Here is a 17,571-nt window from a genome sequence, read left to right as displayed (position 1 = left end):
GGATCTGGAAGGCTTTTAGGTATCCCAGGGGCATAATCAGTCTCATTATATACTAGGAAACTAATTGGCCTTTGCTGTTTAGGGCACTGCGACCCTTTGTCGCACTCAACCCTTATCCCAAGATCACCAGAAACATGAGACCCCGTTCCTGCAGCGCTCGGTGAGGAGATGAAGCAGGCTGGGACATAAAGAGACATTTACACAGTGCAGAGGGCCACCCCGCTTTCCAAGAAAGCCACAACCACGCTGCCAAAGGGGATTTGTCTCAGACCTCAGATGCTGGCGTCACCAAGGCTGTCTCTGTGCCCAGCTCCTCCTCCGCCCGCCCGTAAGGACCCCCGTGAAGCCAGGAGGACACGATGCAAAGCCAGCTGTAGGCTTTATCGTCTCGTGTTCACAGCTGTCCACATGTGTGAGCAGCAGGGCCAGCAGAGGTTTATTGAGAGGTCAAGGATTAACAGCAGCGACCAAAATTTATCTAAGTGCTTACCTGGCACCTCCTTGCTGCACTTCAGGGGTGCTGGCGGCCGCTAAGGGATCTGCTCCCCCAGCACCATCATAACCAGGATGGACAGGTTCCCTGGGAAAGGGCTGCGCTGGATGCCTGAAGTCATGGAGGAGAGGGTGACCCCGGGCAGGGAAGCAAACCTTGGCTCGGGTTCCGCTCCGCCGGGGCAGCGGTTCGGCAGTCAGGTCACAGCAGCCATGTCCAAGTCGCCTTTCGGGTGTTTCCATCGCACGTTGTAGGGTACAACCGAGGCGAAGATAAGGCTGCGCCGTGATTGCCAGCCTGCAGGGAGCTTTCTGCCCAGCCATGGGTTTCGCTGGCCCATCTTGACCTGCTGTCGCTGGTTTTAGCCGCGGCCGTGCCCGCGGGAGCGGCGGTGGGCTCCCTGCGCGCGCCAGCCCCCTGCCCGGTGTTGGTTCACGTGTCACTTTCCCGGGCTGTGTTATTCTTAAGTACTGTAAATCTCTCACTATTATTCTCCCACTTGATATAGTGAGCCGTGTCATTTTGAAAGGAAATACATAACAGTATATTAAAGAAATCATGGATCTCCTCATTCATGTTTAAAACAAATTTATTACAATGTAAGAAACCCTGAATAGCATGAATTTATTATAATGATTTAAGGCTCCTGGCACTTGAGTTAAAAATGTCTCTCAATAAATAACTTTCCCTTGAAAACACAGCAAATTAATATAGTTTACCATTTCCAAAGTTATATAAATCCAAGAGGCTTAAATCAACAGTATGCTGGATAAGATTACTGTTGCTCAGCCAGAGCCTGGTATCGCAGCTCAGAAGGATGGAAAAAGTAGTGAAAAATGGATAAAATGGATGGCTTTTTTTTTTCTTTTGGTCACCTTTCTCTCCCTTCCACCACCCTAGGCTATGTCTGTTCTGTGAAAGTCAGACTAATGTGAAATGGATGAAAGCAGCTGTGGCCTTTGCACACAGGTATCATTAAAACCGAGCGGCTACTCCGCCATCAGACTCAACAAACGCCGCGCTGAGATTTCCCCAAAGCGCCTCCAACACGCACGGCCCCGCTGCTTTCGGTAGCAGCGTTTTAATTTGACTGCACACCCAGGAACCGAGGTGTCTCCAGCTCGGCTGCCTCCAGCTCTGCCGCCGTCTCTCCCGTCCGGAGCAAACCCGGGGCTCTCTGCTCCGCAGCACTGGGGACTTAGTCAAGGTTTTAAATAACCCTCACCGCGAGGATGCCATGTCGTTATTCAGGTGGGCCAGCATGCCACCTTCCCTCTTCTCAGGGGTCTCCAACTCAGAAAAAAACAGAGTGCAAAGGCTGCTGGGGTTCGGCACGGTATCAAAATATGTATTTAGTGGGTTTGCACAAATCAGAGGGGAACTATCTGCACAAAAAAACTATATGCACGGACACCCACCCACACCCAGTGCCGGGTCCCCACGGGTGAGGCAGTCAGTTGGACACGGCCAGGGGACATCCCGCCTGTCCCGGGGCTGGATCCCGCTGCGTTGGGGCAGTAGGAAGGGAAGTGAAACCCCACAGGCAGCCATAGCCACGGGTGAGACCGGCAGGGTTGTGGGTGGCACAGAGCTTGCCCCAGGAGCCACCCACGGAGCTCGGCAGCTCTCGGGGACGGCAGCCCGCGCACACGTGCGCGTACAGGGAAGCAGAGGTTTTGCTCCGCCGGGCGCACACCTGGGTGCCACCAGCACCCGCCTTGTGCAGAAGAAGGCTCACACTTGCTCCCTCTGGATGGACCTTCCCCCCTGGTCACCGCGCGGGCAGCAAGAAGGGCTCAGCATCACCGGCCGAACAACCCGGGAGCCCTCCCCAGTCAGCCCTACTCTCAGGAAGGTCTTCAATGGCCTTTTTATTTTGTGAAGGTCTAATTTTTTTCCTTTTACTGTCACCGTGTCGATTTTTTTTCCACAACACGGCTGATGACTGTTTTTTTAAACAAAGTACAGTACCAGTGACATCCTGACAGTGTCAATACAGACAGAGTACGCCCACCTGAGCTTTTCAACATGGGAAGTTAGGGCTGTTAAGGGTCAGATTGACAGCCTTAGTAAATTCAAGTCCTCTGTACAGCAGACGACGAGAAGTTATTAGACACAGACAACACTTTCAGGTCATGCAGTCCATCTCCCACCCCACCTTTTAATTGTCTCTCTCACCCGAGCTATAAATACCTGACTCTTCTCATCTTGTTTCCTCATTATGTCAATTCTAGCAGTCCCTGATCATTTTTATTACTCCTTACTGAAATCCCTCCAATCTGCCAGTAAACTCTGTGGTAATGAGATCCCTGTGCTGAAGGCACCAGTGCAAATAGAGGGGCACCGGACCCGCTGACAAGGAGACGTTTCCTCTGCAATTTGGAGATGTCATCGCCTCCTCACCTGCAGCTCAAAAGTCTTCTCGTCTGTTTTTGTTGCTATCAGATATCATCACCTCACACTTTGTTCACTCTTCCCCTTCTGAGGGTTTCTGCTGTCTGGGTCTCCCCCATCCCATCAAGCGTGTGTCTTTCAGATTGTTTTCAAGGTGTCTGAGTTCACAGATGCTGCAACCCCAGGTTCATGCTCCATGCACAATTGGATCCTGCAATCTTTCTTTTTTTCCTGCTTGCTATTTCTACTTCACATTATTTCTTCCTCTTCAACTCTTCTAAATTTAGCAGGGTCTCCTGGTTTCACTCACAGACTTTCTGTTTCCAAGAAATAGAGCAGTAAGACCAGGCACCCAGCCCAACACCTCCAAACAAGGCTCCTGAAAGTGTCAAAAGGCAAATACTGCGCAGATGAGGCCACGCTGTCATCGTTCACAGCAACAGCACCTGCTCTAGTGTAAACCCTTCAAGATGCTAAAATGCTGGAGAAAGTTCAAAAACAAGCCCCCCAGATAATCCAGCGGCTGGAAGACATTAGGACGCAGGGCATAAGGGACTCCATCTCATCAAAGAGAAGGGCGAACCAAGAGATTATTGCTGTGTGGGGGGTACTCACTTTCTAACCACAGGGGGGAACGCTGCAACCTTGCTTCCAAAGGTATGACTAAGAGCAGCAGCTGGAAATTATAAAGTCAGACAAACACAACCTCAAAATAAGGCAGTTTCGTAACAGCAAGGATAATAAAACACTGGGAGATTTTGACAAAGTTCTTTTAAAATTTCAATGCAACTTTCTCGTAGTCAACTCTAATTTGAAAAAGAACGAGCTTTTGTGTCTGTGAATTCACCTCGTCCTTTCCTTGCTTACCAGGTCTAGCAGAGGAGTTCCCGCATCGTCCTTAACGTTCACGACACTCGACACGTTGTGTTTGGACAATGGCTTTAGTCAAATCCACACTTCACTGTTTTAAGGTAGTTGCCAGTAAGCAACCAGGAAAGATATTTTTTTCCCAATTTTTCACTTCTGTCCCGTCTGCAGACAGGAGACCAGAAAGAATGAGCTTACAGTCTAAGACTGGTTACTGAATGCTGTGAGTGAATAAAGTGGGGTTTTTTTCACATACTAAGAAAGACTCCTGAATTAAGGAAGCTAGGAATTTATGGCTCTCATTGCAGCTTGTGGATCGGTTTGTCTGCTGGGACCCTCTGGGTTTCTCGGTCCTCACATATGTCACCTGTCAGTGACATCTGAGTTTCTCCAGGTTTCCCAACGCCTGAAATCACCCCTTCAAGCTGCAGAGGGAGGTAAATGGCTTTTCCAGAGCTGGAAATCAAATCCAGTTCCCCCATGTCCCCATCCTCTTGCTGCAGTAGCATCCCCTGTGAACGACTGTGGGAGTCGTCAAGCACCAACACCGACCAGACCAAGCTGAGCTTCTTGATGTTTTTTACCCAACTTCTGCTTCCCAGCACCTTCCCCGAGGATCACGGTGAAAGCTCTGCCACACAACCACGCCCAAGATGCTCAAGGTAGGCTGTTCTCTCACAGCTATGTGGAGCCCCAATACCGTAAAACATTTACTGTCATTGTGAGCAGAGAAGCCTTCAAGAGATGCAGGCAGCAGCTATGGATCAGGAGAGGCATTTTCCAGAGGAGAGACACCCAGTCAGAGCAGATTTCTCTGCTTCTGCCAGTTTAAATCACCTCATTCAATATTCTGTGTTGTCTTATGTAGCATGCAGTTATGTAAATTTATAAATCATACACTAATTAGCACACAATTTCATAAATTTAGTAAGAGTGAAAAAGGAGGTTTCTAACTAACCAGGCAGTGCTCTCTCCCCTTCAGATGGTACAATTTCAAACACTGCCTGGAGGTCGTATTTCAGAAAATCTCTGCTGCAACTTTAGAGTTTAACCCCGGGCTCATGTGCGCTTCAAGGGATATCTTTTAGGTACCTCGGGCTCAACCTCTCTCAAGCATAGCTAAGCCCTTTCCTCTCCTTCCTTAACACCAAGCCTCCACAGCTCATTGGATCACTGCAAATTTTGTTTTGCTTGTTTCTCCCTTATTCAGATTCTTGCTATGTCCAGTCTCACGTTCTGTCGTCGAAGTCCACACCACCTTTCCTTGCTAGCAATTAAATTCAGTCCATGCCTGGGTTATACCTGGGTTCCACCCTGTCACCCTCGGGGCTCTGGCCTCCCTGTCTAGCTACTCTAAAGGGGAGCAGCTGAAGTTAGGCCACTGCCTTCTTTCCCTGATTTACCATGTATCCTTTGGACAGTATCTCCTCAAATGCAGGAACACGTTTTGAAAAAGGAGTGGGGAGTCATAAGCCTCTTCTGGGAAGAAGTGCTTCAAGACATTTCTCCCTCCAGGATATAAGCACAAAATTTGCTTTCATCAACTTACTATATTTTAACAATTCAAGACTACCTTCTGACTCAGCTCCACTCAGCCTACACCTTCTGTCACCCTTTGGTACAGCTCTCTGCCTTGCATCCTAGTCCTTCTTGCCTTTACCTCCATCCTTTCTTCCTTACTCCTTAATTCTACCTTTTTGTCCCAAAGCACAGTGCTGGCTCTCCCCTTCTCTTCTCTTGTGTATTCTGAGAGGTCTCCGGCATTTCATGCTCCAAAGGAGGCTTAAAATGAGTTCCTCGTCTATCTTAGCAAACTGGAGATTCACAATATATACGACATGATGATGTAGGAAGCAGAACATGTTGTCAATGAAAGAACTGACATCTGAGCTGGACAAAACAAACCAGGAGGTAAGTCAAATAAACAAGAAGTCTGGAAGATTAAACGAAACCTCTAGATCATTTATTAGATTAAGACCTCACATACATATATAAATATATGCTCAAGATGGGATTCAACAGCGAGACTGGAGAGACTAGAAGTGGAAAGGGTGTGACTGCTACAGGTGCAAGGTGCACAGACGCAATGACTACACAAACACTCAGCAAGTGTGTGTGTACGAGCCACTCGGGAAGAACACAAAGGGTGGGAGCCTTTGCAGAAGTCATGTTACTCCACAAAGCCTCATGTAAAACACAGCCCGATGCGTAGCTGAAGCATATTAACTGGGAACATTTTGGACAAACAATCTATGGCTGGACTAACTCCCCGGCGGCAGCTTCCTAATGTAGGAGCTTAAACTTAAAAGGACACTGTCAAGTGATTGCTTTTGCTAGTTTAATTTTTGCATTTCCTCTACTGTTTTAGCAGATGGGAAACAATTCCCCTCCCAGTCCCAGCTACTGATTTTGTCCTTTCCTATTTGACAATCATTGATTTTTTTTTCTAAGGCTATAAATGTTTTAATAACTTCAACTTTGTAGTGCCTCATGGCAAAATATCTTTGCTTGCACTGACTGCTAAACACTGTTCCTAATGTACTGCTGATAACTAGAGCAAGAGCCAGCATTATAAAAAATGATTTCTCACAGGGCCTACCAAATTAATAGCTTTTGTTTCTTCGTCCGCATCTCACAGACAGTTAAAACAGGCTGGTCTTCACCCATCTGACATTTCAACCACCTTAACTCTACAGTTCTTGGCTTCATAAAGGTATGCCTCCTGTGTAGCTCTGACTGATGGGCAGCACCTTGAGCGTAGAGCCCACAACCCTGGCAATGTCCTTTTAAAAAGAGCTACTACCAAAACATAGATTCAAGTCAAAAGTCACCATTAGAATTAGAATTGTTAATGAACAAAATGGATCATAAGGAATCCTAAAGCAGTTAAAATATTGGCACCCACAAGAACCAAAGAACAGAACGCTCCCACACAGTGTTCTCGACTGGGTACATAAAGGCACCTTTCAAGAGATATACGTGTAGTTTTTACTGTTTCAAAAGGTCAGTTAGCACTTGTTAGAAAAGGCAATTAACGTTTCAGTCAACCTGGAAAAGAGAAGCAATTGGACTGAAAGCAGAGAACTGTTTCTTTACAAATGCCAAACCTTAACAAAAAAAAAAATCCCCAACAAAACCAAAAAACACCAAAACCCAGCCCAAAAGCCTAAGATCTATGTGACGGTCTTTTCTTCATGGTTTTTCAGTTTTCCTGCTGCTCCGTGTACGTTTTTCTTTTCTTTCCCCTCCCTTTCCCTGCCCTCTTAAAGAAGCAGAATAGTCAGCCAGCAGAATGAGAAAACCTATTTCCCCACCTGCTGTACCCGAGTCAGGGCACAGAATATATCTTCAGGGCCTTGAGAAGAAACCCATGCCTTCGCAGGCTCAAGGAGCAGAACAAGAGGGACATTCAACAGCAGACGGACATACTAGAAAGAACTATAATACTTCACTGACAGCAGGACAGACCAAGCAGGGCCTTTCCACAGTAGTCATTTTCTGGTCCAGTAATGCTGCTTCACTCCTCTGAACTCCTCCAAGCAGCTTTTAAAATTCAGCTGGGATGCAAGAGAAGGACATCACCTAATTTGTGATTAAGACTGGGTCTGAATGAAACAGCCCAGAGTAACCTGAGGTTCACCCCCCGCTTCGTTCTGCCTTTGTTTCATCGCTGTAAGCGCACGGTGCTGCCAGGGGCTCGTGCTAGATATCCTGCACTGATGGTCTCGTGGGAGACGCACCAGGGGCCTCATCACTGAGCCTTGCGAGCTCCTCGCAGAGCACCAAACGCTGCACAGGAGCGAGCACGTGGGAGGCAGACAGCGGCGATACCCCAAGGATCAGTACAGCAACTGGCTGCCATTAAGATAAGCAGGGTTGCCTAAAGAGACTGTCAGAAAAGCTGTACTGGCCCATGAAGTGGTGTTTGGGAGCAAATGGCCTAGAACTTGCCCGTACTGGCTCAATTCTACCTTTCCCTTGCTGCAATTTTACTGTGCAAAATGAGTATTTTAGCCTCATATTTCTAGGAACACATGCCGGTGGCTACTGTTACAATAAAATATGAACACTGCATTGTGGAGAAAATGACCATTAATCCTGTAATCTGCAGTCATTTTTACCAATTCGGCATATTTCTTTAAATAACCAAGTACATGCAGTAGATGGAAGTGCATTTAAATAAACTGAAATAGATACAGCATGAATAATTAAAGTCGGCAGGGAAATGTGCATTGCAAGCCGCTAGTGGAAATAATTACTGATTTGTCTTATTTACAATGGAGCCTGGATACAGGATCAAAATAGTGCAAGTTAGTGAAAATGTCTTCTGAAAGACTGTTCTTATACTACCACTGCTATATATTTAATCTTGAAAAGTACATCAAATAGGTTTTGGACCACTACAATGTCTGACTGTGTTCTGCTGTTTCAGGGTTAGGTTACCGAGCACATAAACTCTGTCGAACAGCACTGATTTAGAGAGGAATACATTTCAAATGGCTGCCCAGTACATCAACCTGCAATATCCTCTATTAATGTTATTAGACACTGTATAGTTGAGCTTACAATATATCCCCTAAAAACCCAGTGTGTTAAATATCAGAATATTGAAGGAAGAAGTAGATCATAAAATCACTGAAAAAAGTACTAAAGTGCTTGTACCTTTATAATATGCCAGGTTTTAAACAGACTTGTTTAATTAGAAAATAATCTACTTTGAACGTGGTGGTTCTTGACTGTTAGGCAGTTCTTGCAAACCGCTTTAGAGCTAAAAATCGATAATGAAATATACTTCCGATATGAAGCTGGCAAAACTGTGACTTCAATCTATTAGAAAATGTTGTAGATTAAAAAAAAAATTCTATTTTAGAATGATTACTTGGCACGTGAAAGGTTTAGAAAAAAAAGGTTAACGCTTTCTGATTGGTCTATCCCAACAATGTTCTTGCACCATGATTACTCAAACCTAAATGAAACTGGATGCTAATTAGCTACATTTTAGAAAAGAAAAGACAAGCAATTGTCACTCAAATAATTTAAAAAAGGTAATTTAACACAAACAAATCAGCAATAAAAAGGTCCTAAAAATTCTACAGAAGGGCTGTAGACCAATGAGGCATGTCAAATGAAAAAAATCTCCTCGAGGAGCCGACTCTCCTCTAGCTCTTCTGCTCTGCTTCTGGAGCTGAGAGGGGTCTGGTACCAAGACGACAGCCTGTGGCTTGAACGATGAGGCATGTGCATTTTGTTCTTGTTGTAAGATTCTCTGCAGAGGTGTCCTGGGGCAGATATCGGACTCATGGCTTCGACCAGGTCAAGAAGACAGGCTTCGTAGCTACAGAAACACAAGAAGAAAATGGAGCTCCATTAAGTATCACAGCATCATGCAGGAATTGAAACCGGTCTTCCTGCCTTCATAATTCAGGCTGGACCTGGATTTGTCTGATAGCGGCCACCAGCACAGAATAAATTCTGGTGTATGGGCTCCTACCAGGAATGCAAACACAGAGGTAGTGAAAAAGAGGCGAGCAAAGCATGGGTGCTCAGGTTATTTTAAGCTGTTTCATCAGCTTTTCCATTTGAGGTGTGCAATGTCTTAGTAGCACTCCGGAGACTGAGGACAGACTTCAGAGATATGACAGCCAAATACACTGAGCAAGTACAAGGCAGACCCACACAGGTAATGGTAAAGTGACTTATACACATGCTGCACTTTTTCGAATAGACCTCTACACTTGATTTAGTTTCCCAGGGATTTGAAAACAGCAGGAGACTTTATTATTATTGCCACAGACTACACGTGCTTCCTGTAAATCTCTATGCACTATATGGTCTGTCTGGTGGAAGCACTGAAGGAATATAATCTAAGCAAGGCAATACGAAATCAACACTTCAGGCACCAAGAGAAAAGGCAAAGGTGCTAAACATTACTCAGGCTGTCCTTTAAGTGTGAGTACAGATGTGGGGGAAGGTTGTGAGCCAACATCAGCTGGTAACGCACACTGAATAATGGCAGTTACTTCAGACAGAGACTTCCTATTAATATTCACACAAGACAAGACCTGATCTAAATACCAGCAGAGGATTGATCATTACAATATATTTTCTCCTGTCCAATTTTAAATGTCTTAAACAATACCATTTCCACTGCTTCCCTAGGGAGACTCTTCTCCGGTCTAAGAGATATCACTCAAGAGTTTTACCCAAAAGTCCCCATTGTTCCATCCTGTTGTTAGAACCAACCTGCCTGATGTTCCCAATGCTGAAATAATTCACACGTTCAATGACTTACGTGCACAGAACATTATTCACAGCACTCAACCTAAGGTATCGGCATAGCTGGTTGGTTTCCATATGGTCCCTCTCTTGTAAGCAGAAAGAGTTCATCCATAGTGTGAGGAAACATCTCACGCTGTTTCCCGCTTGAGAAAAGCCTCTGTTTTTTCCTTTCAGGACAGTGGGAGCATAGGAAGACTAAGCAACTAAGTCAGACTGCTGGGGTAGGTTCCTTAATTCAGATGGGATGAAAAATACTTAAGTACAAATATTGACAACAGTTTATTGACATGAAAGATTAGCAGTGGCCAACGCATCTCCCAGAGGCAGACTACAACTTGTGCTGTCCAATAGCATCATGCAGCAGCAGCAGGTAAAGAGACTTCCTTCCCTAAACTACCAATACCATGCAAAATATCCCTCATTAGCTCCAGTGGTGGGCGTTATATCCCAACCATCATAAGAAAACTGACCACGACAAGGTAATTTGTACTTATGTCTGAGACTCAAAAATACTTCCTCAGCTCGAAGGAGTTAACTGCGGTACTGCTGGGTTAATACTGATGTTAAAGGCAACCACTGGAGTTATGCTATGATTGCTTCGAAAAGTCAGCTCTCATTTCCTTCAGTTTTTACTGTTTCTTCCAATCTGATGGTCACCATCGTTTCTAACACAGTTCAACTTGCCATTACTGCCTTGCCTCTATTTGACTATCTATAGATTGTTTTATTTTCCTTCAGATGTACTAGCTCGCATTACACCCAATCAGAAACCCATTTTTCAAATTTCTTTCTCACATTTTAAGCTTGTCTATGTGTCCTTCTATTATCTGTCTGTTTAAATCACGCATAATAGCCAAAAATACAGCTTTAGTTTTGTTTCAATTGGACTGCGTAAGTGGTGACCCTACGCAAATGGGATGCCTTACAGCTACCTTAACCAAGAATTTCAGGAGGACATGAGGGTTACGGGTAGCCAAGTAAGGCCGTTTAATAGGGGTCTGTTGTTTGTATTAGCATTCAGAAAGTACCCTCTAAAAACCGAGGCCCCATGAAGATATCTCCAACGTAAATGGAATAAACTGCACTGATAGAACTAGCACATAGCTATATTAGACTTTTCACGTAGAGAAAGTTTTGGACTAGACTCTATATAGATATACACTGATGCTTTGAACCCCAGAGAAACCCAGTTAACACATACACTGGTTTCATTAGCCACACCTAAAACTTCTTTTTAGATTAATCTAGTCTAGCATACAAATGCTTATCTCCTCTGACTGTAGTGCTATCATAAAATTTCAATTTCTCCGGCAGCCACATTCAATCACAGATTAGGCAGGGGGAAACCAAACCAGTCAGTGCATTTATAGCAAACGTGCAGGCCCTAGATTTCAGCAGTACCTTCGAGTTCATTTCTTCTGCAAGTTTATCTAAGTTTTACAGCATTTCTGCTATCAGGCAGGCTAAATGATTTGGCAGATTACAAGCGCAGCAAATAGCAAAGATTATGTAAAAGACCAGGTGTTGTAAATCAGTCTATTTGACACCACAGTTATATATGCAATAAAGTGAATGAACTCGGCTAACAGAGCGCTATCTGATAAAGAGAATGCTCCTTGCAGGTATTTAGTGTTTAATCCCATGATAATGGTTTGCCCTGGTTTGTCTAGGCAACATCAGACAGCATCTGGCTGGAGGCAAAAGAGTAGACCTAGAATGGTTTGAAGCTCGCAAAGACAATTTTCTCAGCATTTATTTGTATCCATATATTTAAAGAGACACAGTCAGAATGCTCAAATCCTGACATGCAACTTTCTCTGAAACCAGGATATGTATTCCTTGCACGATCTGAATAAATGCATAAGTAAAAACAGGCTTCATTATTATTATTATTAATACGACAGTTAATGGCTTCAGTGAAGTCAAAGCTGCAGGATCAGGCACCCAAGAGTCAGAACATTTCAAACAGGAAAACTGATCTAGCAAATTTGGCTTGTGAATACTGAATGCTCTTTTAATGCAAATTAACAGCCAAGAGCACCCTCGTATTGTTCACGCTTCCCAAGAAGAAAAAATTCCCAAATGTTCTGAGAAAGCACCAGCACTGTGCATTAAACCATATACAGAAGTTCCTCACATATAGATGTCCAGCCAACCAACCAAATGTCCCATCAGTGCTAGATGCTTACACACATTTTCTTTGATGGGTTTTGCCCTCTCAACAGAAGGAAAACGAGGTGGGCAACTCTCCCTTTAAGGATGGTGATAATTCAGTCTGTCTTCACCTTTTTGGTACATTTGCCAGTGTGCTGGAAAGTCAATGAGCACCTCCGCAACAGACTGGAAAACAATCTCTTTTCTAAGCCTGGTTTTAACACTTCTTCCATGTATATTCTTTCATCTGACTTTCATGAGCTTGAAAGTCTGCATGTTTCATCACAGGAGAAGAAAATTTGTAAAGTCTACTAGTTCAGATTGGAAGTCTACCTATTTAGACAAGATAAAGTTTGGTGAAAGTAATCCGATCATAAAATCGTCAAAAATTCCATCAGGAGAGGGAACACAAACAATTAGTGTACAAAGCATGAGGAAGGCAGGGCCACGTGCAAGAGGACAGAGATGGGAGCAGAGGTAAACTTTGAAGCTCTTCTTTCCATGAAGAAATTTGACCTTTGCTTGTAATGTAGAAGGTAAAACTCCAAATATGGCTCAGAGAGCAGCAAGGAGATGCACAAACTATCTGAGAGGTAGATACCACCAGGATCAAGCCAGTATAGCTGGGTCAGTGAAGAACTGTGACCTGGGTGGCTAAATCCATCCTGGTCAGGCATTGCACAGTGCTGGGACAGTATTGCCTTAATCTCCTCTGTACAATTAACACAGGTTGCTGGAAATTTGGCTCCTCAGCCACTAAAGGGATTTTGGAATCTTATTAGAAACTTTCAGCCTTGCCTCCTAATTAGATAAGTATTTAGTAGAATTTATAAACTTAATGTAAAAGAGTTTTGTAGTCCATCACTAAGGTAACAGGAAACATCGTAAAGCATTACAATTCAGAACAGCTCATTAAACGTCCATATTTTAAAGAGGAAAACAGCACAAAAATAAACACAGGTTGGCACAGAGCCCAACCCTTCCTTCCACGGTATTTCTGTTTCGCTGCCTGTGCAGCAGGAATACAACTCTGAACATCTACAGGTGCATCTTACTTTCCACTGTGTTTCCAAATTGAATGGGAAGGAAGGCTTTCACGTTTTTATAACAAACACGCAAATGTGACTGTTGCTCTGGGAACTATAAGACCACTTATTCCCAGGATGGTTGCTGAGAAATCACCTGAAACCACTTGGTATTCTATCTAATAAAACCTGCTGGGCAATCACAGTTCAGACAGTCCCACAATGAACAGTACCTAAAAAATGGTCAGATTATGCAAAAGTGATGCAGAGAACTCATTACTGCGCAAGATATGAGAGAAAATGGTCCTCTTCAAGGTAAGCACAGAGCATCCTTGCATCAATTGGCTGAACGGTGATGTGTGTTTATTTATTTATTTAGACAGTTGGGATATGTCATTGAATTTTTAATGTTTGTCTATTTCCCATTGCTGGTAAAATATATTATATTTCTTACACACTGTTCAATTTTTAAACTACACTATTGTATTTTCATATTGCACAGTCCCATTTAACTAATAATATCATTTGTTCCTCCCTGAAAAAGTAGCACTACCCCAAACAAGTCTGATATTTGGAGGAGGAGGAATTTCCCCATGAGGCAAAATAACTGAACTTATTAGAATCATAAATACTCTGGCAGTGAGATATATGTATATTTCTTTAAACAAGCAGCGTCACATATTATTTGATCACGATGTTCACAGATATCTTTTCATTTACAGTCTCTGAAAATTTATTCTTCAACCATAAATGTGTACAAAACACACAGAATGTCTCTTCTGCAAGGTGATGGCATTTCAACAAAGCATACTGGCAATACGGTTTTGGAGATTAGTAGCTGTATAGGCTTACTTTATTTAACTGTATATACCAGAGGAAATAAAAAGGTTTATTTTTATACTACTGCTTATATTTTCAACATAAAGTTCAAAGTGATTTACTAATGTTACATGAATTGCCTTTGAATTACGGTACAGTATTGTGCTTAAGTACAAAGCCTAACGCTATTTTGTATTCATAAAACGCCGCCTGCCTCCAAGCACTTTACAGATGCTAAATACAGCTAAAAACACATTCAAGGGCTAGGGAACAGGCCCATTTTACAGAAAAGGAAACTGAGCTTATTACTATTATAAAGCAAATATCAAATCCCTATTTGACTGGAACAAACAGGGCTAACAAAAGCAGACAAAAAACAGATGCTGGTAAGAAGTGGCCTCAGCGGTCAAACTACCCCAGACCTGAAGACACCACACTACACGCAGGTGATACAACCTGAGGTTATCTGGTATAACCAGCTGTGATGACTGAATACCCACCCCAAAGTTAACCCCAGCTCTATGGACGAAAAGCGAAAATCTACCCAAATTAAAGAGTCCTAACCACCTTCTGCCATCTTTATTCTTGCATCCACAATCATTGTATTAGGGATGCTAGACCTATGTCTCTGGCTTGTCTTTCAACATCCATGTACCAATCTGTTGTCCACAGACTTACCAAATTCCTTTTTCAACCTGTTGCTTCCACAACGTCCTCTGACAGCAGGAAGTTCATTGCTATTGACATACATAATTTTGTTTGTCTGTTTAATCTGATATCCTGCTAGTGTCATCAAGTGCTTTTTAAGGATTGACTGCAATTAGTCTCTCTCACATGGTGGGATCTGGTGAACTGTTGAATTCTGGATAATTTTTTCATTCAGTCTTTTCCTATCTAAAGGCATAATGTTTTGGTCTCTCCTTGTATGGCAGCTCCTTCATTCCCTTGATCATTTTAATTGTCCTGTGCACCTTTTCTAAGTTCTACTATGTCTCTCTTGAGGGGCAGAGACCAAAAGTATATACAGGAATCAAAATGTGGGTAGACGAAGGCTTGTGTTTCCACAAGCTTTTGTGAAGCTCTGGGAAACTTTTGACTTCACAAACTGTCACCACCTGCTTTGAGTGCAGTGTCATGTAGACATGGTCTTGATGACTCTACCCTAGGTAAATTAAGTTTTTGTCCACTAATTTTTTATGCCTTTTTGGAGTTTTTTTGCTATTGACATGGCATTTGACTATCTGAAAGAACTTTGTATCATCCACAAACATATTAGGTCACGCAGAAGATTTTGCTGTTCACTTCTTGCTCCAGGTCACTGATGAAGAACCAGCCCAGTGGGTTCCTGGCAGACTCCAATGCTGATTCTTCTGCATCGTGAAAAATGAACATTAAGTCCTTTTGCCTGCTCTCATTTAATCAGCAGTAAATCCATAAAAGGACTTTTCCTCCTTAAGGACTGTTTTCCTCCTTAAGGACTTATCCTGCAGAAACCCGGTTTCTTTAACAACCTTTGGTGTGGAGCCTTGGCAAAGGCCTTTTGAAAATCCAAATGCATTATGTCCACTGGATCCTCTTTGTGTCACCAGATTTCCAGGTTCAGGATCCATAGCTCTGAGCTGATGTCTCAGATTGTTTCTCCTCTCCTTCCCTACTGTATTGAGTATAATCCAGGTTTTAACCAGCATGCTATTTGGCCCAGCAAGCCTGAGATGAACATGAGAAGGAATAATAAAGACTGGTTGGATAGGAAATGAAAGATGAGAAAGAAAAGCTGACTTTACAGTCATTCCCTGAAAGGCCGCAAGTCAGGATAGGGGACCTTGCCTTTCACGTGTGAACCGCATCTCCAGTGACCAAAAAACACCCTGGGGTGGTATTCCCATGTACTGACTCTCAAGATGCTGAAAGCAAAAAAGGAACTCAAAGTAGTGCAATTCTTGAGGCTGAAACATCAAGAGAATGAACAAGAATAAATCAAGAATCAGAGACAAACAGACTGTGCCAGTTTGGCTGTACTTAAGCCAACTCCAGGTTGGGACGTATTTCTTGCCTGTAATAGGTCTGTATTTTCCAAAGGCATCTTAAAGTTCTGAATTCTTAAAGAAAAAAGATCAGACTGCAGAATATTTCAAAGCAATTAAAAAAAGATCAGAGCCTTTTATTTAAAATACATCACACAATGTAAAACAGAATATATTTACGCAGTGTCCTCAGCAAGAGCCTCCCAGAGTACTGTAAAAACCCACACCCTCATAATAGAGAGCTTACAGTATCAGAGACTTTTAGAGAACTCTCCGAGGCGGTATTCACAGAATCATAACCTGGAGAAGGAAAAGACTTATTAGATCATCCAGCCATCTCCCTGCTGACAGAGAACCGTTCCCTACAGTGTGCTTCCTCACATTTGTTGCTAACAATCAGCCTCTCACTTTTCTCCTTGGGAAGTCATTCCACAGCCAAATATATCTCATGCTATCATTACCATTATTACTTATTTATAGGCTACCATATAACCTAAAGGGCCTTGATCAGGATCATGGGGACCCACTCTACAACCACTTGTAAGAGTGATCCTCCCTCTAAAAGAGCACGCAGTCTAAATAGATAAGGCCAAGTCCAGGGGGAAAGATATAACATACAATTAAGGAGATCAGAACAGCATGGAAAGTGCCACAAATGTTCCATGAATTTTTTCTTCAGAGTTTGGTAGGAGGAAATGGTACATGTCACAAAAAGAACATGTTTCTGATAGTCAGCTAGAGATAAACAAAAAGGATTTTCTTTCTCCCAGCTTCACATTATATTTAGTTATAACTAAAGATCTGGCACAGTAATGAGAAATCCGTCTTCTTTTTTGGTGGAAATACTGCTTAAGTATTTGAACAATATTACGTTTCTCCCTTCTGCTCCAGTCTCAGTCAACATTTATGTGAGCCACACGTACTTTAATCTTCTCTCATAAATCAATACCTCTAGCACAGCAACAGCTTTTGCCACTCTCCTCCAATCTTTGACAATACCTTTTCCAGTAAGCAATCACCCAGAAATGAGCACCACATTCCCCCAGTGGGGTTACACAGAAGCAGAGAGGAGATCAGCTGCCTCCAGCACTCACACAAGGCTTCTCTGTGCGGACTCAGATGACAAAAAGCGGCCTTTTTGCTGCCGCTTCATCGCTCCGCAGGTCCCTCTCACGTGTATGTATTGACACACCGCACTGCAACAGATCGCTGCATGCTGCAAGACCTACACCCCCAATGAACTCAATGCCTTGTTTTGCATGGTTACTAACAATTATCACCACATCTCGTGGAAAATGGAATCAGAGATTACAGCCTTGCAGAGGAGAACGTGGAGAGAAGCAGCAGAATTGAGTAACAACATCACAGCTCTGCTAACCGAAATGAGCCGTGATTGGCAGTGTTATGGGACAACCCTCCCTCCGCAGTGTGATGAATGGAGCTAAACAGGACTTGGACTTGAAAGGGGCTGAGCACTGCTGGTTTTCCCCTGGCATTTTGCAAACCAAGCAGAGAC

At 43.4% G+C, this 17,571-nt stretch overlaps 1 protein-coding gene across 6 annotated transcripts in view; it reads right to left on the bottom strand.

Moving 5' to 3' along the window:
• Positions 1-1,182: 1,182 nt before the first annotated feature.
• The window catches only part of KIAA1328 (KIAA1328 ortholog), a 180,661-nt gene continuing 164,272 nt past the window's right edge, over positions 1,183-17,571 (bottom strand). For 4 of the 6 annotated variants that reach the window (XM_063319394.1, XM_063319390.1, XM_063319391.1 and 1 more), the window contains one exon: positions 1,183-9,089. In XM_063319394.1, the coding sequence (XP_063175464.1) occupies positions 8,876-9,089 (214 nt within the window). In that variant the 3' untranslated portion in view covers positions 1,183-8,875. The remainder of the gene's footprint in view (positions 9,090-17,571) is intronic. The other 2 variants (XM_063319392.1, XM_063319395.1) reach the window with 1 other exon arrangement.

The sequence above is a fragment of the Chroicocephalus ridibundus genome, chromosome Z (genome assembly GCF_963924245.1).
Source record: "Chroicocephalus ridibundus chromosome Z, bChrRid1.1, whole genome shotgun sequence".
Lineage (NCBI taxonomy): Eukaryota > Metazoa > Chordata > Aves > Charadriiformes > Laridae > Chroicocephalus > Chroicocephalus ridibundus.
Note: the sequence above shows the minus strand (reverse complement) of the source record. Positions and strands in the feature narration are given on the sequence as shown.